At 37.0% G+C, this 27,202-nt stretch overlaps 1 protein-coding gene across 11 annotated transcripts in view; it reads left to right on the forward strand.

The window, feature by feature from the left end:
- Positions 1–535: 535 nt before the first annotated feature.
- The window catches only part of dati (zinc finger protein datilografo), a 112,542-nt gene continuing 85,875 nt past the window's right edge, over positions 536–27,202 (forward strand). For 9 of the 11 annotated variants that reach the window (XM_011496959.1, XM_011496975.1, XM_011496984.1 and 6 more), the window contains exons 1-2: positions 536–2,429; positions 5,354–5,470. In XM_011496959.1, coding sequence (XP_011495261.1) covers positions 1,281–2,429; positions 5,354–5,470 — 1,266 coding nt within the window. In that variant the 5' untranslated portion in view covers positions 536–1,280. The remainder of the gene's footprint in view (positions 2,430–5,353; positions 5,471–27,202) is intronic. The other 2 variants (XM_011497026.1, XM_011497033.1) reach the window with 1 other exon arrangement.

The following is a 27,202-nucleotide window of genomic DNA, read 5'->3' on the forward strand; positions in this document are numbered from 1 at the left end:
GCAAGTCTCATCACAAATACAACATACATACACAAACGGGGTTTAAAATTCAGGGCAACGCGGGACGAGCCGTTGTTTCATCCTTAATTAACGACTAACTTGTTCAGAATTCTTCCAAGACCAATCACCAAATCTAAGCCACAAAGAAGATTCCTTCGACATACGAACAAATAATACGTCAAATTGTCCGTGAACCTTCGTCTCGTTCACACCGTCCGGGCTGGGCAATCCTGAATTTAACTTAAATTTAAGTGTAGGCATAGAGTCTAAGTAGATAGAAGAAAGAAAATAGGACTGTCCTCCGTCGAGTGCGAGGACATCCGATTGAATACGCGCGCATGATAATACTCACACAATATCGACACTCAACAGACAATCCTTACCACACACGACACGACGAAATACAGTATTTGTACATAATAAGGACGGACGAAGAGGAAGACGAAGACGAGGAGAAACAATCGAATACTACATTCGGCAGGATCAGTGGGAACTATAATTTGTCAAAATTTTTAAATAAAGTTTAATCGCAAAAGCCTGAATTATCCGCGAATCCTTAAAAAAGTTTTGATGAGCCTGATAGTTTCGATTAGTTTATCGAGTAAGATATCGGCGCAGGTGGAAAACTGACGCCGTTGGAGGAGTCGTAGGTCGAAGCCGGACTCAAAATCGCTCGGTTGACCACGACGACAATAATAACGAGGAGTGAGGCCGAACCCTCGCTAAACGAGTGACGGCGGCGACAGCAGAGGTGCGCCTGTCGTCGAGCTGCTTACCGAAAGGAGTGTCAAAAAGCGAGCAAGCTGCGCCGGAAGGGGATAGCACGGGCTTCTCGCGAAGGCCTCAAGATTTCGGACGCAACGGCGGCCCTGGACCTACGCGCCCAGTCGCAAGCCCAATCAGAATTTGGCCTGGAGCAGCAGCCACCGCAGCACCATCACCATCAGCCACACAATCCAGACCCACTGCAAAATCCAGCGGAGGTCCGCCCTCATCCGCCTCATCATCAACATCAGCACGTTCAGCATCATCCCCAGCATCATCCAGGGAATCACCATCACTCTGGCGATTCGGGGGGTGGGATAGAAGGAGGAGGGGGCGGCGGAGAAGGTGGTGCTGCTGGTGGCGGAGGTGTAGGAGGAAATATCGGAGGCATCGCGGTCAAGTCCGCGAAGATTAATAACAACGAGGAGAACGAAGACATTAACGAGCGCGAGGAAGACGACGAAGACGAAGATCCTAGCTCACCCGAGGCAGATCTTGCACCAGAGCCGGAGCCTATGGAGGTCCAAGCTTCGGCAGTATCCGCTGCGGCGGCTAATCTCCACGCACTGCGTCAGCATGTATTTAAGATGTCTGATTATTGGCAACAACCTCAACGAGGACCGTCACAGCAATCGCCCGGAATGCAGCATAGCCCATTACAAAATTCACAGCAGCAAAACCAACACAATCAGCAAAATGCCATGCACAGTCCACTCAATCAGCAGCAGCAACAGCAGCAGCAACAACAGCATCAGCAGCAGCAACAGCCACAGCAACAACAACAGCAGCAGCAACAGCAGCAGCAACAACAACAGCAGAATAATGCCTCGCAGGTACAGCACAATACCAATGGCGGTATCGGACAAAGCGCTGCCTCGCAATTGCAGCAGCAGCAACAGCAGCAGCAACAGCAGCAGCAGCAGCAGCAGCAACAACACGCAATGTCTATCGCACAAGGCTCCCAGGGAACGCAGCATCAATCCCCGCCAGCGCCTACGACGCCTTCGCCACAAGCCGAACAACAAAATGCAATTGCATCGAGTATGGCGCAAAGTTTGCATAACCTTGCCCAGGCTCAAGCACAGGCACAGGCTCAACAATCAATGTCACAGGCTTCAAGTCCGTCACTCACTGTTCAAGCTGTTCAAGCTGCTCAAGCCCTAAATCAGAATCTGGGTCAAGCCCTCACTCAGGCCCTTACCCAGAATATGCAACAAAATTTGGGCCAAACCCTGCAGCATAATTTAGCTCAGAGTCTGACGCCGAACCTTTCACCGCAGCAGCAACTACTAAATCAGCCGCAAAATCTTAGTCAGACGAACCAGAGCTTACAACAAAATATGCAGAATCAAGCGCAAAATCTCACGCAGACATTGCAACAGCCAGCGCAAAACCTAAGTCAAAGCCTCAGTCAACAAACGATGCAGCAGCAAGCTCAGAACTTGACGCAGAATCTGGCACAACAAGCTCAGAATCTCTCGCAAAACCTTCAGCAGCAAGCATTGAACATGGCCAATTCTATCAGTCAGAATGGGGGATTAACGGGCATGAATATTCCTGGAAATCAGCAGCAAAATTCTCAAAATTCCATCCTCAGTCCTGGCACTGGCAGTCAAGATTCGCATGATGCCACATTAACCGAGAAACTTGTTAACGAACTTCAGGTGAGACTGCATTAGTTTTTTATTTTATGAAAAAGGAAATAGCTCTTTAATGAAAAAATATTAAAATAAAAAATAAATATTAGCTAGTCAGAAAAACTTATTACATTTACGATAACGACTCATGGCAATTGCTACTTCAAGTAAATATCATTTTTCTATCTAAATTGGCTAAGATTTTAAATAAAAACTTATCAGTTTAAATTATAATAATATTATTGTCAATTTAAGTGAAAGAATGAAATTTTTAATTACTTACTGAAATATTACGAATTAGCTTTACTTACAAAGTTCTCAATTAATACTATATAAATTTTAAATATTTTTATGTCATTCTATAAGCTCGCATCTTATCATAAATGGTGGAAAGCATTTTCACAATCGAAATACCTAATACGTTTCACCGAATGCAAATTTAACAATGAATTTGAATATCTTCAACATTAGATCTGCATCAAAAGTATTTTTCATTCGTGAATTTATGTTTAAATTTAAAAATATTTATAAAAATTTTATTAAATATTTTAAATAAAAATAAAAATACAAAATGAAATAAATGAAAATTAAAAATACAAAGAAATTTGAGTATTGTCAATATTGGAAATCTGACATAACTACATTCGGAGGCCAAGTATAACTCCGCTTTCACGATACACATAGAGCCGTAATATGCATACATATGTACACAGGCGCGCGCCCATGCACGCTCATACATAATTATTTTATTAAAAAGAAAATAGTTCTAGTATAATAATATTAATGCCATCTAGTTCAGAAAAACTTATGCGTGAGTATGTGTGCACCTGTTCATATGCATTATGTATGCGTAGTGAGACTGTAGCGCATCTCTCGGAGCCAACGTACGCATACTTTATATACATAGGTATGCAGACATATTGGCACACTTATACGCCGTTTCATCTATATATGTAGATACATCCCTCGCTTATCGGGGTTCCTGACCCAGGTAACACAGATAATGCCGTCTCCTCTATATGCACACTCGCGTGTATATGTATGTATGTTTGAATGTGCGCGCGCACATACACACACACACACACACATACACACACATTTGTATACGTATGTACATATATCATTATCAACATGCAGTCCATTTTATGAAAAAAATATATATACATGAATGTACATGAAACAATTATAAATAATATTCAACATGAGTATAGAGATGCGCAACAGTCACGGTTTTCTGCATGGACTAGGCACAACGCATTCAAAAACAATATTTCGTTGAAAATGCGCTAAGTATCGAGGCTACGCGAAATAAAAATTCAAATTCATTAAAACTTACTACAGGCTTTTCCATACATTATAATAAAGCATTGTTATGCTTATTATAATTAAGGGTTGCAAAAATTGTTATGAAAAATTACATATTTTATTAAATAAAAACTATTTTTAATCTTAAATATATTCAGGCAAATAATAAATTTATCAATTAAAGTCAATCGAACAGAACTAATAATTTGTTTAACAATTAAATATTATTCTTAAAATTATAAATAAATATTTAAATACAGATAAAGTAGCGAAATCTTAGTTGCTTCATTATTATATGTGTTTGCATTTTTAAAAATTATTCCTAAAACATTTCATATAAAACTATAAGTTTTATATTATACTGCGAATCATTAATTTTTCGATCATTACAACTTATTAGCCTCTTATTAGCTTACACTAAATACGCGAGTATTAAGTATGCGCATGCATATATTAATTCAATAGAAATAATGTTGAGGAAAACAAATGAAAGCCTCCTATGTATACGTGTATTTATCATAAATTACACAAAAATCATTTCAGAACTTTGTTTTAATAATATCAATAGTTAACGAATTCACGCTATTCATAACTTTATATAACGAAACAAAGTGTGAAGCTTATTCGCGAATTATGATCGTAATATCATTTTATAGATGAATATATAGATTGCATTAGCTTCTCCTTAAGTGTGAAGCATCTGTCGAATGCTCAAACAAATAGCCATGACTCTGTGACTCAAGCTACGGAAACGGCATATTAAGTATCGTTACGCTCAAATCGCGACATCGCAAACGAGCCGTGAAATTCGGAAGTAATGCAGTATCCGCCCACCCCCTTACTTTGATAGAACGAATAAGAGGCGTACGAGTAAATGAGCGAATGAATGAGTGAGTACAGAGAGAGAAAGAGAGTGAGAGTGATATTGAGATGAGATTGAGATTGAGAGATTGAGAGAGAGAGAGAGAGAGAGAGAGAGAGCGAGAGAGAGAGAGAGAGCGTGAGAGAGAGAGAGGGGGAGAGTGAGAGAGAGAGAGTGAGAGAGAGAGAGAGAGACAGAGAGAGAGAGAGAGAGAGAGAGAGAGAGAAAGAGAGGCGTGCGTGCGTGCGTGCGTGCGTGCGTGCGTGCGTGCGTGCGTGCGTGCGTGCGTGCGTGCGTGCGTGCGTGCGTGCGTGCGTGCGTGCGTGCGTGCGTGCGTGCGTGCGTGCGTGCGTGCGTGCGTGCGTGCGTGCGTGCGTGCGTGCGTGCGTGCGTGCGTGCGTGCGTGCGTGCGTGCGTGCGTGCGTGCGTGCGTGCGTGCGTGCGTGCGTGCGTGCGTGCGTGCGTGCGTGCGTGCGTGCGTGCGTGCGTGCGTGCGTGCGTGCGTGCGTGCGTGCGTGCGTGCGTGCGTGCGTGCGTGCGTGCGTGCGTGCGTGCGTGCGTGCGTGCGTGCGTGCGTGCGTGCGTGCGTGCGTGCGTGCGTGCGTGCGTGCGTGCGTGCGTGCGTGCGTGCGTGCGTGCGTGCGTGCGTGCGTGCGTGCGTGCGTGCGTGTGTATGAAGCATTGGCGCGCGCACAGTTCCAAACATAACTGTTGGTCAAGATCAAAGACGCAGATCTCAACTAATGCGAATCTCCTCTCTATCTGTCTCTCGTCCCGGTCGCAGTCCCGAGCAGCGGGCCTCGTAGGGAATGCTGCTGGAGGAGGAGGAGCCGCGGGCACTGGCGGGATGGCCAACATCAACGAGCGCACCCTTGAGGAATGCTGGTCCACTCTGCAGCGAGTGAGTTGAACACTCAACCCTTAGTCGGATACATTCAGCCTGAGATGCGCCTGCCCCACCCTCAATTTTTCTTTGTCTGCCAAACATGCCAGCATCTCATACTATATTTTCTGTTAACTTTCGCTAGTTGTTTCTTTTATTTATCTTTTTTTTCTTTCTTAGCTACTGCGTGGATGTCGTATTTGCGATCTTTGAACGCTCCGTGTTCTTCCGCGCGCGACATCACTATTTCGGAATTTTTAACGTCATTCTAACGACACCTTGTCAATACCAACTTTTGAGTTTATGACACATTTTTATGAGATTAAAGATAACAATAGATTCATGATGTTGCATGATATGCATTTTTCAATAACTTTTTATATAATTATTTGAATTCGCCGATCGCACGGCGATGATCGGTACCTCTGCTTAATATAAAACTCTTCCGGCTTCTATCGTTAACTTCACACTTTTATACAAATAAAAATAAAAAATATTTTAAAACGTCGATTTTACGTAAATCTAAAAATAATCTGTTTTTATATTATATATTTCATTACATTGCATACGTTTTATATTTACAAATAAATAAATTTTAAGTGTACACTTGAAGGTCAACACGATATTCAATAACAGAATTTCTGAAAACATCTATTATATCTCTAAATTTACAGAGTTCATGCATTATTTAATAATCTTAAACGCAAACTCTAGAAAAATACTTTTATAATAAAAAAGAGTTATTTCAAAATTGCCTTTTTAATTTTTACTACTTTAATCGCGGGCATTAATATGAAAGCGGTGGAAAGAAAATAATTAATGAAAATTAAATACCTTTTTTAGTTAAATTTAATTTCTTTAGTTCTGTTTGGAGCACATTAATAAATTAAACATAAAATAAGTAGATTTTATTTAAAATTATATTTATACAAGTTTTTGATTTTGTAGAATAATTTAAATCTACCAAATTACAAAATACCACAAATTAAAAAAAAAAATTGTGTTACACTACATATAAAATGAATATTATAATTGCAAAATTCATAAATCTGAAATTTATGAAATTGAAATATTTAAAATATACGAAATACTAGAAAGTGGATGATAATAGAATAATAAATTCAACATATTATAACGTACAAATAAAAATTAATTTTACATTTCACGTTAACATCCGAAATCGAAGTTACGCTTGACAAAATTCAAACTATTTCGTTTTCTTTACATTATTAGTATTATATATATTTTTTTTTATATATACTTAGGCACAATCTTTCAAGATTTCAGTATCGTTTTATTTGCTCCATTTTTCACTAGCTTGCGCAATTATAATTTCATGCTATAATTTGTATTTCATTATTCTTTTTATTCTGTGCTCACTTCTTTCTATCATGTAAATGTAAAAGTCACCAGCTCCTGCATAGCTTTAATATTATTTGACAACAGGACGTTTATCGGCTTTTTATGCATGATACCTTAATTATGTTTTTAAAATTCCATTGTGTGTAGAGATTTTGTGTATTGTCAATGAAATAATAATATATATGAATGTACAATATCTGAATATATTTATATGTTATGTATATAATTTTAAGCTTTTAAGTTGTTACAAAATGTAACTCCGAAAATGCTATTCTTAACTTATAAATGTGTAATCTTGATGAAATCGCTCGACCACGAGCATAACTCAAACTCACAAGTGTATTATACATTAAAGTTAACACAATCTTAGACGTAGTAATTATCGATCATAATTGCATAACAGATATGCTCTCTTAAAGCATCTTATAGTGCTATTAATTTGATCATATTTACAATGCTAAACTTGTTACTCGCAGCGTGTGATATTTTTGAGCCTAAATTAATTTTTTATAGTCTTGTAGAAGTTTGCTTTTAAATTGTTTAAATGAAACATGCTCTAATTATTTATTATATTACGGAAATTACATATTATCAAGATGAAAAATACTTATAATTATTTAAGCTTCAGTTACGTATTTCAGAATACCTTGTTAAATATACAAATGTAAATATAAAATATCGTATTTAAGGGCACATAAATCTTCGAGAATCAATAATTACAAGCGTATTAACTATCAATTTAATAGTGTTCACATAATATATATTACTGAAAATCATATAGTAGAGTTACTTGTCAAAATTACTTAATTAACCATAAGAGAGAAAAAACTTGTGTGATAAATAATATGTAACTATTATGTGCTAAGGATACATCCCTTTAATCGACCTCGCTCTCAGCTAACTCTTAAATGGTACGACTTAAATGCGAAAATAAGCGAGCGCAATTGCCTGGCCATTAAAAAAGAAGTTTATCAATTTGGCAGGAAAAAGTTTCTCTCCCACTGTAAAAGAAAACAGAGCTAACGAACATTGAATTTCATTTTATGAGTATTCGCGCCGTGAGGACGACTTCGCCGTCCCCATCCTCGCTTGTGAAAAGTGGACGGGAAAAAGAACGGAAAAAAAAAATAAGACTAAGACAGGAATGGGAAAAGGAAGCGAGGAAGAAAGCCACGGACAAGCAGAGAACTTTTAAATTCTCCACCTTGTCTTAAGCAACGAAGCAACAATTTGTATCGTTAAGTAGCCACGCTTTTGTTTTTGCGGTTCCTTTTATTTTCTCTACCAGTATACGAACGACAAGGATGAATAAATAGAATAAATAGAAAACGACCAAAGGACGCTTCCGGACATGGAAAAGCGACAAGCTTAATACTAGCGCTATGCCGCTTGCTATGTTTCCTTCTTTCTCGTACTTTTCTTCAACTCAATATTTTCATTCGAGTACTTTTCCCTTATAATTGATTTATTTCACATTGAAACGATAAATTATTCGTATTCAAATAATACAAAATAATATTAAGTATATAAAATTTCTGTTTGAATAAGGAAGAAAAATTAGGACTATAGCTTAATAAATACGAACGTCGCATTGTAGTGAAGTTGTTGAACGTTATTCAATTAGCTTGTGTAATAAATAGATATTCTTTATTACATACGGAAATAGAATAAAATTTTTATAAGTAATAAACTCGACATATATATATATATATATATATATATATATATATATAAATAACTAAAACGATGACATTTTCATAAGATATTAAAAAGACATTTACTTTAAATTAGATTTGCGTATCAAATAAAAATTCACATATCAAAAATAAGACATAAAATTTTGAAAGTAATTTTTTATTAAATATCAACGAGTTATATATATATATATATATATATATATATATTATCGGTATATATATTATAGTTTTTCCAAAAATGCCAATTTTTTTTAATTAGAAATGGTTCTTTATTCACTTTTAAGCTACTTATGCAAGTTCGTTCTTCTGTAGACATATAAGAAAAATTTCATTATTAATTTCAAGCCCCTAATACCTACATTATTTTCTTATAACATTAGCTTAGCCGTACAATTGTCACCTTCTAAAATAATCGCACAAAGTTCCGAAGCAAATGATTTCTCGGTATGTCAAATACTCATACAATTTATATGCGAGAGTGTTGTCTTGAAAAATGGCGGTTATCTTGAAAGCCTGTCCGAACGAAAGAAGAGAATGAATGCTTCGACATATCACACATGCTCCGACACTTTTTTTCTCCCGGAAAAACTCACGTTCCCATCTATGAATCGACCCCTCCGTTACATCGTATAATACGGTATGAAATTGATGAAAGCTAAAAGAACGTAAACAGTTGGAGGTGGGTAACAGTGATAAAAATACTGAGGGATCCGAAGGGTAGAGAAAAGCGAATGTTTTAATTAAATCCACTGTCCAAGAAATGCGCTGTGAAAACTTTGCAATTTAATGCGGGCGCATTTTTTTCAAAACTTTGCTGCGCCTGCTAACAAACCTCAATCGAAAAAAGAATGATGGTTAAAATATTAAAAAACGTATTAAAAATGATCATTATTTATAATATTAGTGTTGTTCTTATAAAAGTATATATATATAATCTTTAATTATATGCATTGCGAAATTAAAAAATACGAATTTAATATATTTAAATATATTATATTAAATAAATTATATATTATATTAAATATATTAAATATATTTAAATAAATTTAAATCTTTCATTGTTTTTCTATTTTACAGCTTGTAACATATTTTCTTTTTTTTTTGTTTTTTTCATCAAATATACATTTTCGATAGTTTGATATTAGATAATCACATATATTTTCATTAAATAATGTCCAAATTTAATAAATTCATATTAATTTAATCAATCTTTCATTTAATTCACGAATAAAATATTCAAAAACAAAAAAAATACTCATAAAGTATGCATGCAGTTTTTGCATTATGTTACAATGGTTAACCAAAGTTTTTAAATTATGTGTAAAACTAGTAGTCCTATTCAATTAAGTCAGAGCCGAAACAACAGAAAAGTATTCAGGACATTGAATGCAAATACCGTTGTAACTGAAACTTATTCAAGTAAAATTAAAAGCAACTTCCTGTAAGCAAACTTTGACACAACGAAAAGATATACTTATAGTCCACGATGTAAAAGATGCTTCTAACTGAAAGGACGAAGATAAAATTTTGTACCGCAATATGGATGTAATTTTCCTCGTTTCAAAAACTTTCCCTATTCTATTTTTATACTACATATATTTTTATAAAGTACTATATCGACACTAAGTTTTGTTATTATTCTTTAACGTACATTCGCGATCGTTTAATCAAGATTTTTCATCCCATTGGGAGCACCGCATTGTTCATGGTGATACAAACGTGGTAACGATCAATGCTACTATATGGAAAAGAAAACTCATATAATCACACAATATGTTCACACTTAACTGTGTAACAGAACCAAAATACTAAAGAGAATAAGCCCAGTGAGTCACTCATGTATTACAAAGCTTCTGTGCACGAACGTGAGAATCGCGAAAAAAAGGTGTTAGCCAAATACGTTGCATTCTTTCGTTCACGGGCTAATTTCCAAAACCAACTAGTGTTCAATGCGCCTGAGGGGGAGTTTTTTTGTCGCTGCGGGAACAGAAATTGAAATCCAATTATTTCAGCGCCTCGCAGCATTATATCGCTCGCGGGTCCTCGGACTTTTTTTGCCTCCTCCAAACGTGTACGTAGCGTCGCACAACCCTTTCATCGGTCCTGCCACGGGATTCAAATGAATTTTTTCCCGACTTCCTTTCAGACGGATCAAGCCGGCACGTATCCCACTTCAGCGCAACCCTTTTCTCGCCCCTGTATTTCCATAGCAATGCGCGCGCCACGTTTTTCCACCGGAATCTCAAGCGTACATGTGATTATTATTTAGAGGAGTAAATGAATGGTAGCTTCTAGGTTAAATTACATAATCATTTCATTTAACTATTAGTAAATTGATATTGAATCGCAATATCTCACTTTCAGCCATTCTCGGTATAAAGCCATTTCTTCATCCGTTTCTACATTAACAATGATTATATGTGTATTAAATTTTATATAAAAGTATTATAAAAATTTTAACAAAATGCTCAGTTTAATGTAGTTCTTTCAATTAGCTCATTCATTCAGTCTTACTACTATTATTTAATAATTTCCAAAATTTTATATAATAACTTAACAAAATATTCTTCAGAGGTTAAATTAAAAGTACGTAACAATAATCAATGGTTATATATGTGCTTCCGAGTTTTATAGTCATTTAGTTATACATAAGCGCCAGTTCAATTTGACGGAGAAAATAAAATTTAACCGTGCATATTTAAATTAAACAATTTACAACTAAGCATTAACGCGCCCCTCCTTATGTAAAATTATAATTATCAAAAGGTGAAGTTTAAAGCGCGGCGAAATTACGAAGCGCGAAGCACGAGAGCCTATGATTTGCAATCTAAATAAAACAGTGTAACAACATTTCTTCATTGGTTGCGAGTCACGTACCATCTGCTCGATCTCAAAGCCCAAGCTGGAATGAAGGAGAGGAAGTCGAAACCGGCTCTCGGTCGATTGGCATCAAGGGGTGGTCGGAAAAAAAATATTTTGCCGAAAAAACGAGCAGGGACTTGGAATTACGTATGCGCGTTTGTTATATTGTCTCACGAAGCGCCTTCACGACGATGCTTTATACCCAGCCCCGCGAATCGTTTATATCCTCACCCCTTACACCAGGGACGTAGATTTTTCGCTTGTCTCTGAGGCGATACTCGTAACGGCTTCCTAACCCTCGTTTAACCGAGTTTTGCGCTAGAATCACGTGTGCTGTAACTTAACGAAAAGAGGGTCTAATGAAATACCACCTACATTAAATATTTTTTTTAACTACATGAACTCTTTATAATAATTGAAAATTTATAGCAATTTTATAAAGCTTTATTATATAATCGTAGCTTTCATCGATTGAAATAACGTCGTTTAAAAACCCTACTTTCTTACTTTTAATACTACATACTTTTAATAATTTCTTTAATGTCATTGAATGTTTCGTAACCAATATTCTTCGTAAAAAAAACGATCGAAGCTCATTGCATACGTTTGTGCTTTAGTTATGGCTCTCTTTCATTATTAAAACTGACGGAGTTAAAAAAAAGTTATATATCTATTTATTTATTTGATTTACGACTAAAATATATTGTATACTTGATGTTAGATTTAAACCATAACAGCTTGCAGTCCTATTACATCATTTAATTAAGTGCGATTACACATTTGCCAAAATTATACATTTTATTGAAAAATTTATTATTAATCAACTAATCAACGTCTCTTACAATTAATGCTAATACCAAAATATATTCTTCAGAAATAAATATAATCAAATTAGTGTAACTTATAGAGCAAAGGTGGTTGCATTGTCAAAAAAAAAAGAAAAGAAAAAAAACCAACTAACAACATGAAAACGCAATAGGCTTCACGAATTTTCATCCTAATAACTCTGAACTCATCGTTGGAGAAGATTAACATTTATCAAACCGTAGCGCCTCTGTCAATCACTCATGACAGTCTCATTACTTTGCATACACCGAAAACGTCTCACGCAGTAGCTTAGTAAATACTTCGCTGCTTCTCTCTCTCTCTCTCTCTCTCTCTCTCTCTCTCTCTCTCTCTCTCCCTTAAATCTTTCTTCTGTATTTTCTTCAAAGAAACCGATTCCGATCTTTCTTCTGTATTTTCTTCAAAGAAACCGATTCCGTGACAATGAGTCGTTACATTTGTCCAAAATACAGTATAATGTCTTGTTCTATTTTTTTCTCAGCCATTGTTTCTCCAGCTTTTCTAATAATTTCTATATCGCATGACTTATTGCAATAAAAACAAGCGGCACACATATACGATAATTACGTAAGAAAACGAAAAAAGGGAAAATTCGATCGAAAGCTCTCAATTTTATTGCCGTTTGAATACACTTTAGCGTATGAAATTTAACAATAATATCTATGCATTCTAACAAAATGGGCCGAAGTTGATGAAAAACTGTGCGCGAACGAATGAGCAAGACGCCACAAGAGGGAGGTGAGAGCTTTTTACAAAGTAATTACAGGCTATGTACGAATTTGACCTTGTCGTATGTACTGGACAAACAGTTACCATTTCATTACCCCTCCGCTCTTCTAACTGCCTTGCTCTTTCTCTGAAATTTTTTATAGTATTATACTCTTACTTAAGAGTTTATTTTTGTTTTCATTTTTACTCTTTATTGTTAACTTCATTCTTCTTCTTTAGTTTAAACATTTTTTTTCACATATCGATCAATAGTATTTCATATATTTGACATTTGCATTTTTAATGCTGATCATTAATTTGAATTTCGTGCTTCATCATTAAATGAACAATAGATACAAATAATATATTTAATTGATTTACCATGGTATAATATATTTTTCGCGGAAATTCTAATTTACTACCTGTAGAGGTGTTGAATAAAAAAATCTTACATTCCAGAAATACATTAAAACTTCTTTCATCTCGCAACATCTTTATCGATTAATTGGAAAAAAATATCCATGCAAAAACATCTCTCATTAAAAATACAGTTGCTACACGTAAGAGCATCGCCTCCTTCGTATCCATGAAGGAGTCAAAGCTTTTTCAAATGAACTCATTGAAGCGAAATAAAAACTAGACGCGCAACTGGAAATGCATGCATAGCAATAGTTCCCCCGCTGTAAAGTGGACTTTTTATTGAAATGCCGCTGATGAACAAAGAGCAATAAAACCGTAGTGATATAAAGCGTTTTCGAATGAGAGAAGAAAGGAAAGGTAAAAATGACAAGTGTGCTCCACCCTTAACACCGCTACTCTCCTTCCACCTTTCTTTTTCTGTACGCGCTCACCTCTTGCAATGCGTGCCTCATCCTCTTATTTGCTATTCGGCCCCCACCTTTCCTTCCTCCTCCGCGTCTTCTTCGTCCTCCTACTCTCTTCTCTCTCTCTCTCTCTCTCTCTCTCTCTCTCTCTCTCTTTCCATCTCACTCCCTCTCTTACTCACTCACGCTTAAGACACGCGGTTTTGCCGTGACCTACCCCAAGCGAGCAGACGCACGCGCGCACGCACACACGTGAAAGTAGAAGGAGACGACGACAACGACGACGACGTTACGCTCATACGTATGCGTCGAGGTTTATTCTTTGTATACGCGGGGCAGAGTGCGGGCGCGACGTTTTTTTTATCGTTCGTTGACTCCGGCGGATCGACGGCCCCGCTGGAGGCCCGCCGCAACTGAGCAAACTCATCTCGTAACTTCGATAAGATTGCGAGTTGGCGGAAGGACAAGCGAAGCTGAGATCAGGCCTATCTTTCTCGTCCCTCTCTTCTCCTCCACCTCAACCCCATGTATGTCAGTCGAGGACCATCTTTTCACTATGTTTGATGATTTTTTTATACATGGAAGGGACTGTATACTTGTTACGTTATGATTATTTTTACTATTATATTAATAGAAGTTAAACGTCCTTATTTATTGCTTATAATGTACTTTTATCAACTATTTATATTTTTATTTATTCGAAAGAATTCACTTTAAACGATTATTCCATTTCGTTTTGATTCTCTTTTCTATTGTATTCAGGACAAATCATTTTTTGCAACAACACAAAGAATCTCCATAGACGTAGAAACAATTGTTTCTTAAACATAAGCTACTAATGAAAGTAGAAAAAAATAATTACATCGATTTTGACGGATTATTGTATAGATTATAAATAAATATCATAATGGGAAGCCCGTAACGGGAGGCCTCATCCGTGTCTCCAGAAGCGTCTTTCGCCATCGAAATTTCGCGCTCGGCTCCGCGCCATCTCGTATAATAAATTCAAAACGAGCGCACACCGCGGCATCCGGCGCGCAACGGCGCAACTCCCGCTGCTGCTCTCTACACACATGCAACTTGTGCCCTCTTTCTCTTTCTCTCTCTCTCTCTCTCTCTCTCTCTCTCTCGCGACCAAGAGTAGACGCGCAAAAGATCGTTGCCCTTCTAAATATAAGTTTGCAAAATCGAAAGGCAAAAGCGCAGAGCGAGAAAAAGAGGGAGAGAGTGACTCGTGGTAAGGGGATAGAGGGGGAGGGGGGAGAGGAATCGGGAAAAATGCAAGACGCGAGGCTCGTGGAGGCTGATTTCGTTCTTATATACGTTATTCGGTTTTTAAGGGGAAACGATGACGTTGGCCAAGCGAAAAATCGCTATTTTTGCGCGTGATTTTGGCGCTCTCAAGGTAAAAGCATTTCGCATATTCGCTCAAGGCTAAAGTTTTACACATAATCGGTCACTCTGTTTTTTCTTTATCATTGCAAATCAGCGTGAGTTTAATAACGACGTAGACACTGAAGAATGGCTTGAATGGAATAAAAGTGGATTATCTACAAAAAACAATATTGATATTAAAAAATACTATCGCATAAAAGGCATTATACGAAAAAATATACTTACGAAAAGACATATTATACGAAGCAATATAGAAAGTATACAGAAAGGTGCGATTTGTAAAAATTCAATATGCTACAAAGAAGGCTTCGTACAAAAAAATATACCATCATTCATAAGAAATAAATTCCAACGAAAAAATATTAAATCACTCTTCTAAGAAAGAAAGCTTATTTCAATCGAAGTACCCGAAGCCTTTCTTTGTCTCTCCAAACCATGAGTTCGTCGCTCTTTTCTTCTCTTTCCTTTACCGAGATGCTAAATTTCACGATATGCGAAATAGAACGCACGGGGGCTCGGTAGAAACATTTGCCGAAGTAGGCGTAGGTCAGGTTTGACATGGCCACGGCAGGAGGGAAAAGAGTGGACAGAAATAAAAAAAAAAAAAAAGTAGTGGCGCAAGCTGAGCGAAAGAAAGAAGAAGGAAAGGAGGGAAAAAAGTCACCGCGATTTTAGGAATCTGGGTCAGGAGATGCGGAGAGCAACGGCCAATGTCACCGAGAAAAAATAATCGTCCTTTTCTTCAGACTCTTTCACTGTTTTTATGTATATTTACACGCATTCTTTTTTCTTTTTACGTAGATAAGGAGAAATTCCTCGAAAGTGTATCACCGGGGCGAGACTTTTTTTTAATCATCGAAGCAATTTTTTTCATTGACGCTAATAATAAATAATCGCATTGGCCTCAATAAAATACGCCAAACAAAAGAAAGTATGTTATAAATGCAATTGATATGTGGAATCGATGCGCTTTAATTATTTTCGTAAGAGTCGTGGAGATGAAGTTTGTATTTAATTTGCTCGAGCGGTAATTGAATTTATATAATATTTAATATCGATCAGTTTCGCGTCGATGTCCTCAACGAAATTTAAATCTTTTGAAATTTAAATACAATAATGTATTGAAATTATATATTTAAAAGTCGCGAGTCACCTCAGTTGTTACATTGTATTTAAAAATGACTTGTATATCACTACATTTGAAAGTCAATTCGAAGAGAATAGGATTTTCATATTTATTGAGAAACACTTTCGTCAAACTTTTCCTACTCTTTACGTTTAATAGAAAAGCTTATTAAGATATATAAGAAAAAATAAAAATAAATGATTTCCACAAGTAAAAACAATTCAGCGTTACTTGTTATACACAAAATAATTTGTTTAAAAGAAAAAATACTTTCCTTATTCACATTATACTTTTAATCGAATATCATTTCCTATTAATGAATTAATTTGGCTTTATTATAAATCATAGATATTGTAAAATTAGACCAAATCGTAAATTATTGGCTTAATCGCATTTAACGAATTAAAATATAGATATAAAAATTATATTAAGTAAAGCTTTCTTATTGAAATCGCTAATAGATTAATTCCAATTCAACCTCCGTCACTTGTGATGATTAATTTTCAATTAAAGTACTACTCAAGCATCACGTTGATAACGATCATTTTATGTTTAAAGCATGCAAGCATGCACAAACTATTAAAAATCAAATATTATTATTTTGCACAATTTTTTTTTTTATTAAATTTCTTATAATTCGTAATGATTTTTATCCAGTAAAAGTAAAAGAAACTCAGAAAACAATAAAGTTTTCATGTAATAATGATATTTTTACACAATTTTTTGGCGGCATATAGTACAAGATAATCATAAAAATAACTGCTTTGTTGAATTGAAATAAATAAAGAATGCCTTCTTGCAAACGTCTTTGAAAATGGACCGGAATAAATACATATAATAATACATGTAATAAATACATATGCGATTAATAATAAATTACCTATAATGTAATAAGCACACCAATAAAAATTTTATTATATATTCGAAGGATTGATAATTCAACTAAAAGCTTCAAATAAGCTTCGCGAAATATAACTGGCCTTTACAAGAACATACACTTTGCATTCTCACCAAATAGAAAAATGTGTTTCTCCCTGCTCTAAGATTCGAAAAAAAGGCCAGAATGAAATATTAAAAGATCGCGTCTAGTGAATGTTTCTAATTACCTCGCGTGTCGGGCATAAAAAGTTCCCTCCCTTTTTCTCTTGCTCTTCCCGCGCCTCATGCTCATAGGATTCAAAGAGGGCAATAACCAACAGCTGGGATAGTACACGAGATAGAAAGAGAGGGAGTTGACCGCTAATACGTGGTGAGCGCTAGTGGAGTAGAGTCTCGCCAAGCGTCGGCATCATCATCATCATTTTCTCGGCGTACGCGTGGGTGAATATCCTCAAGGAACTCGAGCGCAGACTCTGAAATCTCGCCGTAAGAAACGTGGCTACATGCCGCTATAGACACGTACTTGTACTTCCTCCGCCTCCTCCACCTTCGCCTCCTTCTTTGCGTTCTCTAGCTCCTCTCTCTTAGTCTTTCTTCGTGGGGCTTCTCGCGTTTCGCTCGCTCTTTCTCATTTTCCTTATCTCATCTTCGTTGCTCCTCAGTTCTTTTACCTTACCGACTATCCTCCCGCAGAGGGGGAGGCTAAAAAAATTCGTGTACGCTTAATCTCGTGAAATCTCGAGAGAGCGCAAGAGAAGCAAAAGGAGAGGGAAAAGAAAGAAAAAAAGCGTCTGTCAGGATATGCGCCTGTGTAATTACTTTTATAATCTTGCTAATTCAGAACCGGTTCTTCACTCTTTCTCTTTTAACTCTTTCTCTCTCTCTCTCTCTCTCTCTCTCTTTCTCATTCTGTACCGTGGTTAAGAACGAAGCGCGAGCAGTAAAAGCTATATTCGCACGGAGGGGAATAAAAAATAAATACAATGTGCACAATGTGCGTGAGCTTCCATAGGATACGTATGTCTATACGATCTTAAATCAATGACTTCTTTTTCTTTCGATATTAAATTATATTTTACATCCCCTTAACTGCTGAAAGTTAATTATCTCGCGTTTTCGAGTTGAGATTCATGTCCACTTATTTTTGCATTTAACTTTGCCAATAATTGAAATTTGCTAATAGATTGGGTTATAAGCTAATAAAATAGCTTATCTCCTAGTAATGAACGAGCTTGTAATATTAAGAATTTAATAAAAAAAAGTCAAATTATCCAAGTGATCCGAGTATATTTGTTTTGATTTTGCGCTTCAATTTCATAGATATCATTGCGATTGTATTATTGTATTCTTATTGCAAATAAACATTTCTTATTGAGAGCTTATGTAATTAAAAATATACCGTTTTGAATATAATGAAAAAAAATATCGTTTAGAAAATAATTTAAAAAGTTAAAAAAAAAAAACTAAAAACAAAAAAATAGAGAAATCTAGTATGAAATGGCAAAAATATAAGCAGAAAATAATAAAAAGAACATTATAGTGACGTCGAAGCACCGACTTGGCATGAGCGAACCTCGAGAAAATTAAAAAGAACCGATAAGTGAGTCGGGCCGTCAGTCGACGAGCATCCGAAAAAGAGAAAGCGAATGAAACCGCTGTTGAATGATAAAAAAGAGCTCGTACACTGGGTCACAAGAGCAGCGGATTTTTTTCTCCTCTTCCTTCTCCTCCCACGTCACGGGTTACGCGTCATGACGCAAGAAGCGCCGAAATTTAAGCAGGCCACTCGCGCCTTCTCTCCTGCATTTCGTACTTTGCCTTCTTTCTTTTTCTTCCTTTCCTCCCTCCTTCCTCACTCTCTCTCTCCCTCTCTCTCTCTCTCTCTCTCTCTCTTTCTCCATCTTCTTTTTTCGCGGACCCAGCTGCTTGCTCTCCCACTTTCGCTTTCTCATAAGGAGAGGGGAGAGGGGGAACTAAAAAGGTCGGTTATTGGCCTCGTGACGGGCCCGGTCCTACTAGCCGAAATTCTCAGCGTCAGTGTGCCACGACTTCCGCATCGGGAGGCACTGCCGCCATCGCCGCTGCCATCTCCGCAGAGGTTGTGGAACTCCAACGTGGGTGTCTTAACCTCGACCTTCCTCTCGCGTCCTGTGCTCTGCTGCGTACGTACGCGAAAGAGAAAGAAAAGTCTAGGAGTGTAACTCCACCTCCGCGTCGCGCTCCCCTTTTGTTTCACCTTCTTCCACACACATTCTTTCTTTTGCTCTCTCTCTCTCTCTCTCTCTCTCTCCTTCTCTCTCCTACTGTTACTACCAGTACTACTAAACTAATGCCGCTACCATTACAATCTGCTGAGCGAAAATCTTGTATAAGAGAACGCGCTATTGTACGTATGCTTGCTACCGTCATTTTTACGCTTCCCGTTTTACCAAATCAAGGAAATAGGCTTTCTAGATTGTGTATATCTTCATGTATACACGACAGATGGACGGATTTTGCGAAAACTCATATAATAACATACTTGCATAACGATATTGGATTTATTATTTTTAACTTTTGACAGTTGTTCAGCGATTACGAAACAACTCGGATGCTTTGCTGTTTCTTTTGTTTTCATTTACATATAAACGGAAATTTCGAACATTAATTGAATAAAGTCTATTGATTTTTTTTTATTTGCGGTTTATAATAATAATTATGGATACACTTACCTAGAGTACTCAAAGAAATTATTGTTCGACCAAGAGACATTCTTCTAAAATCATTATTCTAATCTATTGGAAAACAAATATCTGAAACTTTAAGTGACATAATTTAACAAACATATTCCGATATTCCAATTGGAAACAAAACTAAAGAACAATGTGTATTTAAAAATTTGAAACTATAAATTGACAAAAAATAAATAACATAGTGCACACTTTATGCAGTCGCAAAAACATGAATAAATACGTATAAAACGTGATATAAATACAAAACTGGACCATATGTAAACACAGAGCATTTGCAAAAGCGACTTAATAGATACATTCAGATAATCCAAAATCGTGCAGATAAATCCTTAGAGTGGTGTATATGATAAATACAAAATCAATTTTCAAATTCACGTGGATAAAAAATACTTATTAATAAATTGGTCGCAAATGTATCCTTTTTTCTGTGTATTCACTTTTTTTCGATTTTTAATTCTGTATATATACGGGATCAAAGTCTTATTTCAATTCTTATTATTGAGCTTTAAGTTAAATGACAACGGAAAGAAGGATGTACGTATAGAAGAAAATCGACATTGAAAAAAATGGATAAAATTAGAGTACATATAATAGAAACCTTGTAAGATCATGCGCATACAAATGCATGTAGATAAAATGAATTGCAGTTATCGATGTGCTTATTAAAGTATAAGTACGCGCAATACCGGTAAATATTGATAAAATGACATAAGATGACGAAAAATATTCCAGAAAAAATCTTGTTAAATTATAATCGCAATGATTATATTCACTTCCATGTGTAAGATTATTGAAACACGATTTTGTTACAGCCACATTGAAAAACAGTTTAGAAATCATCTTCAAAAAAGCGCCGCTGCTAGAGTGAGCACAAATGCAAATAGTATTGATGCATGCTCACGCACACATGTATTTCTGCATTGAAAAAATGATGGCTGATACACATGAGGGAGAGAGTGAGGGAGAGACAGAACGAGTGAGAGAGTGCATCGCGTACCTTCGGACCTTCGCGGTTCCCCCGCTATCTCGACTCCCAGCTTGGCCAATTGCGATCGAGGACGAGCCTCGTCGTTCCTCTGTCTCTTTTCCTCCCAGCACCGCCGACTTTCCGAATACACGCGTCGCGTAAAGTCGCTCTTTTCGCACGAAAAAGTCGTAGGTGCGCCGACACTCAATGAGTTCGCTTTGGGTCAATGGTCCGAAGCCAATGCGCCCCGTGACCTTCGGCACCTCAATACAAGATCAAGAGATCGATAAATTAAAAAACCGGGAACATGCATTATTTGTCCAAAAGTGAAGAATTTTAATTTAATTAGTTTCGGATTATGATGAAAATAGTCTCCAAAATTGAAAAAAATGAGTAATTCGTGGGCAAGTAGCCCACGCAGCCTCGATCGGCTTTCGCGACTCCAAGAATAGCATCAGCATGGAAAAACTGAATGAGAGAGGGAAGAAGAACCGGAGGAATCTCGTCTTGGTAGGGGGGGAAAGAGCCTCGACCGGGGAGGGAAAAAGCTAGAGGGAGTGAGAGAGTGCAACGAAGAAAAAGAAAAGATCTGGAAAAGGTGGGGGGCGGAGGAGGTGGAGGTGGCGGTGGAGGAGGATGCACGAGGAGAAGGGGCGGAGAAGGAAAAGAGAGACAGAGCGAGCTGCCCTCCTCCCACCTTCTTTCTTTCAGTCCTGCTCTTTTCTCTGGCGCTCATGCTCTCTCTCTCTCTCTCTCTCTCACTCTCTTTCTCTTTCTCAATCTCAGGGCCCCTTGTCCTTTTCTCTCTCCCTCTAGAGCCTTTAGTGTGTGCGCGCAATATTCGACCACCTAGAGCAGCCATGACGACAACAACGTACTAAGGCGACGAGAGAGCGAGTGAGAGGGAGGGAAGGAATGGAAGAGAAGAAAAGAGTGTATCGGGAGTCTTGAGAGCGCACCACTCACAGAACGCAATTGTACACGCGCGCGCGTACGCGTGTGAGGGGAGAGTGAGTGAGTGAGTAAGCAAACGAGAGAGAGAGAGAAAGAGAGAAAGAAAATCGTGCGTGCGCTGCTGCTGCTGCTGGTGCCGCTGCAGCAGCGGCCGACAGAGTTTTTTCCTCCGACGACAACAACGGCCGCGCGGGAGACTCGTCCTCGTAGTCTCTCTTACCTACCTCTGCTCTATTTCACCCCGAGGTATCGCCGACACTGGCCGCCACCAGGACCCGGGGCTCCTACGTCGGGCTCTACGTCCGACACCCACTTTTTTCACCCTCCTACACCCTTTACTTTCAACCCCCGGCACCAGCGGATACGCGTGTGTGTGTGCCGAACGATGGACCCGAGAAACAGTGTGCCATATTTTGTGATTAACGCGCTTACGTGCGACCGCTACCACCGACATTCTGTGATCTGATAAATCTCACCCCAGCCCCAAGCACGATCGACGCTTGTCTAGTGATCGCAACCCTCCGACTTTCGAGGACGAGCGCGCAACTTTAGTGAGCTGAAGACTAGAGCACCGGTTGATTCAGGTAAGGAATCGTGACTATGGGCACGCGATTTCTTTATGAAAATTTGGTGAATTCGGAAATTCTCGAGTGTGTAATTTCATTTTAATTTTTGCCCTGTCATTTTTATTCTCATTTCATATTAATGGTCATCATTAATTAATCATTCTGATATTTATAAACGAATTTATATTCGCTTCTTTAAAACTAGTTAACGCTAGACAATAAACCAATTGACACCTATCGATCTTTTCGTACACCAAAATAAAATTAAGTACTATCTTAACAAAATTAATGGAATTACTATTAAGTATAATGCTGTTACATTCTTAATTAATAATCTATCTCACATCAATGCAAATGTATTAATTAAACATCACTTTGTGTACATATTAGATTAGACGTATGGCAAACAAATGTTTTATTGAAATATAAATAATACAATATCCATTTGGTGTTAAGAAAGTATCGAAATTGTGTGCGTGCATAAGCAATTTCAGACGAAACCGCAGACGCGGGTGGATAAGAGCGAGCGAATTCGGCTCATCGAGTCAAACATGCGCGACATTAATCTCGGATACGGAACACCTCGGTGACCGCCGTCACCGTCTGCGATTCGATCGTCCTTACGATAGATCGCGCGAATTCCGGATCGAGGACGAGCCGTACGAATATACGCAGCTGATTGTCGCGAGACATAATGTGATACCCGGCGAAAAGATGATTATAAGTGTCGATTGATAAACTCGACTTTCACATTGCTCAAAGAGCGCATTGCCATGCGGCTTAACTCGCGTTTCATGGGCTCAGAATTCGACTATCAATCTCAATGAGCGATGATTGTGAAAGCGTGATTTTCTCGATAAGATTTTGATAAGTAATCAAGCGCTCACTTTTCTAGTGACTCGGTAAGGCCATTTGATTGTGTAAAAGTATGCGCATTGTCATTAAATGGAAGAATAAAATTAGAAATTTAGTATAGTTAGGGAAAGTTTTTTTTTTTTTTTTATTTAAACTAAATGTTGATTCGTTTAAGAATAGATCTGTAAAAATAATAATTGCCAATAATACAAATGTAAGAGAAAGTCGTCAATTTATATGGCTTGTTTTTATATAATACTCTACAAGTATTTTATAAAAAGTAAATAAAAAACTCCTCTTTTTAAGTACAACCGATTATCATTCGATACGAAGGTACATCTCATACTTTCCACAAAATACACAACTCAGAGAATAGCATTCAGACAATCCAAGAAGTATGTACGCGAAGAATATTACTTATCCCGTAAGAAATACTTTCAATTACTCGCAAGTCTCAAGTTCATCACCTACACATATTCATTCAGTAATTCTCGAGCAATTCGTCTTGCTCATCTAACACTGGCTCTCACCACTGCTGTCAGTTTCTTAAAAAACGTCTTATTAGATTCCACCTGTTGCATCCCTCTCTTTCTCTCTCTCTCTCTCTCTCTCTCTCTCTTTCGTCTTTCCCGCCAGATTCAGGCCGCGCCACCGTATTCTACTTTCCCTTCGCCTTCTTCATATGATGAGATAGATGCTCGATCGTGGATTATTTTAACCCAATTTTTTAAAGGCTAAATATAGAATTGAAGAGGTAACATTATAACGATTTATTTTTCAATTTATAATGATTACTCGATCTTCGTAAAACTTAAAAAAAAATTTTTTTAAAAAAAAAATAACATACAAAAGTACAGTAATATGAAAATTATAACATTGGTACTATTAGATCACGTATAAAGAAAATGTCTTCATTTTATTGATAATAATACTCAATACATCTCATATTACTTTGAAAAATGAGTAAGAAATTATAAGGTAGTTTAATAAGTATCATGTCCAAGTCTGTATACATTGTATATATTTAAAAGTAAAACTACTAATTATTCTCTATGCCATCCTTATCTGTAAAATAATAAAAATAATATCATTTAAATAAAAATAATAATTGAATAATGAACATTTCGTTATGTAACTTTTCGCAATATACAATCATTAACGGACACCCACGGGACAATCGGAATGATTCACATAGAGAACGAAATCAGCAGTCCGGAAAACGGAGAAAAAAATTGTCCCCTCGAATGATGCATCACGTTGGTTGGCCGCGACGATCGTCCGTAAGCACGATAGATAAATGGCGAGGGAGAGAGAGTAAGAGAGAGATAAATAAAAATTGAATTATTCAATCGGCCTAACGTGCGAAAGCAAATATTGAATCACGCTATTATAGCCGCTCTACTCGTTCGTATAATGGTTGCACGGAAGAATTTTCCTTCGTCTGCATTCACCGCCGACATTCCCTCTTTTTTCCCTTTAAAAATAACGCAACGGCGGCGCGCACGAAACACCCGTAACAAAGAAAGTTGTGAGCTAGGGAGCAAAGGGGAGAGAGAGAGAGAGAGAGAGAGAGAGAAGAGAGAACGAAGAGAGAGAGAAAGAGAGTATGAAAGAAGAAGGAGGAGGCGCGTGCAAAGAGATAAGACCGCGACCTACTCCACGCGACCGAGGATTGAGGCTGGACTCCTCGGAAGCTTCTCTCTTTCTTTCTTTCGTTCTTTCTTCGCAGTACATCTGCACAGATCGTCACGAATCAACGTCCGGTGAGATATGGAAATAATCATTATGAAAAATCTACACTCTTCGGTGTATTTATAAAATTGATATATTATTTGCAGACGATGTCAAAATATAACTGAAGCTTAAAGGCTCCTTGAGTGGGTTTAAAAGGGCGCAGAAATTATTATATCCAAATATTTGCATGGTAAAGCATTATCAGATAAATACCTTAGAATAATGAGAATCGGTTTTCGAAAAACAGTATTTTGACAAAAAGAGGCAATCTTGATTAAGACTTTCACTTTATGCGAGAAATAAATATCAAATATGAGTTTCATATAAATAAATATAAATGATATGACAGACTTACAAAAATAAATATTAATAAAAATAATGCACTCTTTATAAAGATAAAACTCAATTTTAAATATTAATAGTAATAATCAAATTGTAGACATCCAATCTTCGTGAATATTACGAAAAACAATCAAAATTTGAAATTGGGCCAAATAACAAAGGGAAGAAAAAATAACCTGCTAAGCCATAACGTTATTAGCAGCAAATCTGCGTCGAACTGTCATTCTTGTCGAATATTCAAGGATCAATGGACCGAGCATGAGTCACGATTTTCTTCTTTCTTTCTCTTACTCCAACATTCGCTATTTCTTGACTCCTTTTTTTTCCTCCTCTTCACGTCCCTCATTCCAATTCGGTCCGCACGCAATGGCGGCGGCAATCGTATGTATGCACACGCGATTTTCTTTCCCTCTCTCTCTTTTTTCGTATATACATACATAGACGTACGTATTCTCCTCCACATCCTCGTGCATATAAGTTCCCTTTTTCCGAGTTCAACGACTCCTTATATTCTGCGAGGCGGGAGAGAAAGACAGAGAGAGAGAGAGAGAGAGAGAGAGCAAGAGAGTGAGAGAGACAGAGCGAGGGAGGAAGGGGGAGTAGAGACGCGACGAGGGTTTGCAGAAGTGTCAAGAGAAGTCTCGCGACTCCGTTATTGAATCTTTGCGAGGGAGTAAGAGAAAGAGAGAAAGAAAGACAGCGAGAGAGAGAGTGAGAGAGAGAGAGAGAGAGAGGAAAAAAAAGAGGGAAGGAATAAAAAGATAAGAGCTCCTCCATATTATGGGCAAATATATCCAAATTTTTTATTGCTTTACAAAAGTGAAACCAATGACGACTTATTCGGCATAAAAGAAATAATTACATGTTGTTACTTTACATTCATTGCTCGTTTGGCAATAGCTATCAATCGACGCGGTAATGAATTATCATTAATTATAATAAATTATTTATAAAAAAAATTTTTGCTAAAGTTTAATTTTAAATATGATAAGTTCGTCCTTGAAAATAAACTTACTAACATTAATCGCATATGAAACTTTTCTTATTTTATGTATAAATTTTATAAAATAGCGATAATATTATTATCGTTAAGTGTATTTATTTTAAGTAACAGATAATATTATGAAAAAAATTTTTCATACAAATTATCATATAAATAATTACTATATTATGCCAAATGCAATGATACGAATTTTCCATTGATCTAACGAGAAAATAATATATAAATATATCAAATGTTTCTCATATACTAATACAATTATTTTCACTTTCCTTCTAATTGAAAAATACTTATGCATTATTAAATTTTGTATTCCCATATTAGTTTGCAATATAAACTGAATTTATGATTATGACGATTATTCATTAAAAGAATGCATTCGATAAAGCCACACATCAGCGTAAGGCAACAAAATTATTACATTATTCGAATATTTAATATTAAACGAATCAAGATTATAAGAATATGAGCTCCAAGTATGAACATAACGAATAAATAAAACATCCGAACTATAAAGTTATTAAGTAAATTGCTCGGCCAATGCTTTATCTTCGATATTTACTATTATCATTATTAAATCCAAGCGGGTGGGCGAGGGCGGGAGGTAGCCGCGAGGGCGAGGGAAAAGAAAAAGGAAAGAAAGGAAAAGAGAAGCAGGAGGAGCAGAAGCAGAAAAGATGTGGCAACTGCGCGAGCATAGTTTATGCACGCTGACATAAAACATACTTATATATGCAAGATGCAGCTCGGCCGATCCGGCCGCTGTAGCAACTGCAGCATCCAATATAGAGCGATCTCTTTCCCGTTGAGGGTCGCTTCTTTTATAAGAAAAAACAAGGAGTAAGATGGTGGGCGCGCAATGCATTGGCCGTGACACTCGAAGCGCACAGCGTAAGATTGA

Source organism: Ceratosolen solmsi, unplaced genomic scaffold (assembly GCF_000503995.2).
Source record: "Ceratosolen solmsi marchali unplaced genomic scaffold, CerSol_1.0 scaffold10, whole genome shotgun sequence".
In the NCBI taxonomy this organism is placed as follows: domain Eukaryota; kingdom Metazoa; phylum Arthropoda; class Insecta; order Hymenoptera; family Agaonidae; genus Ceratosolen; species Ceratosolen solmsi.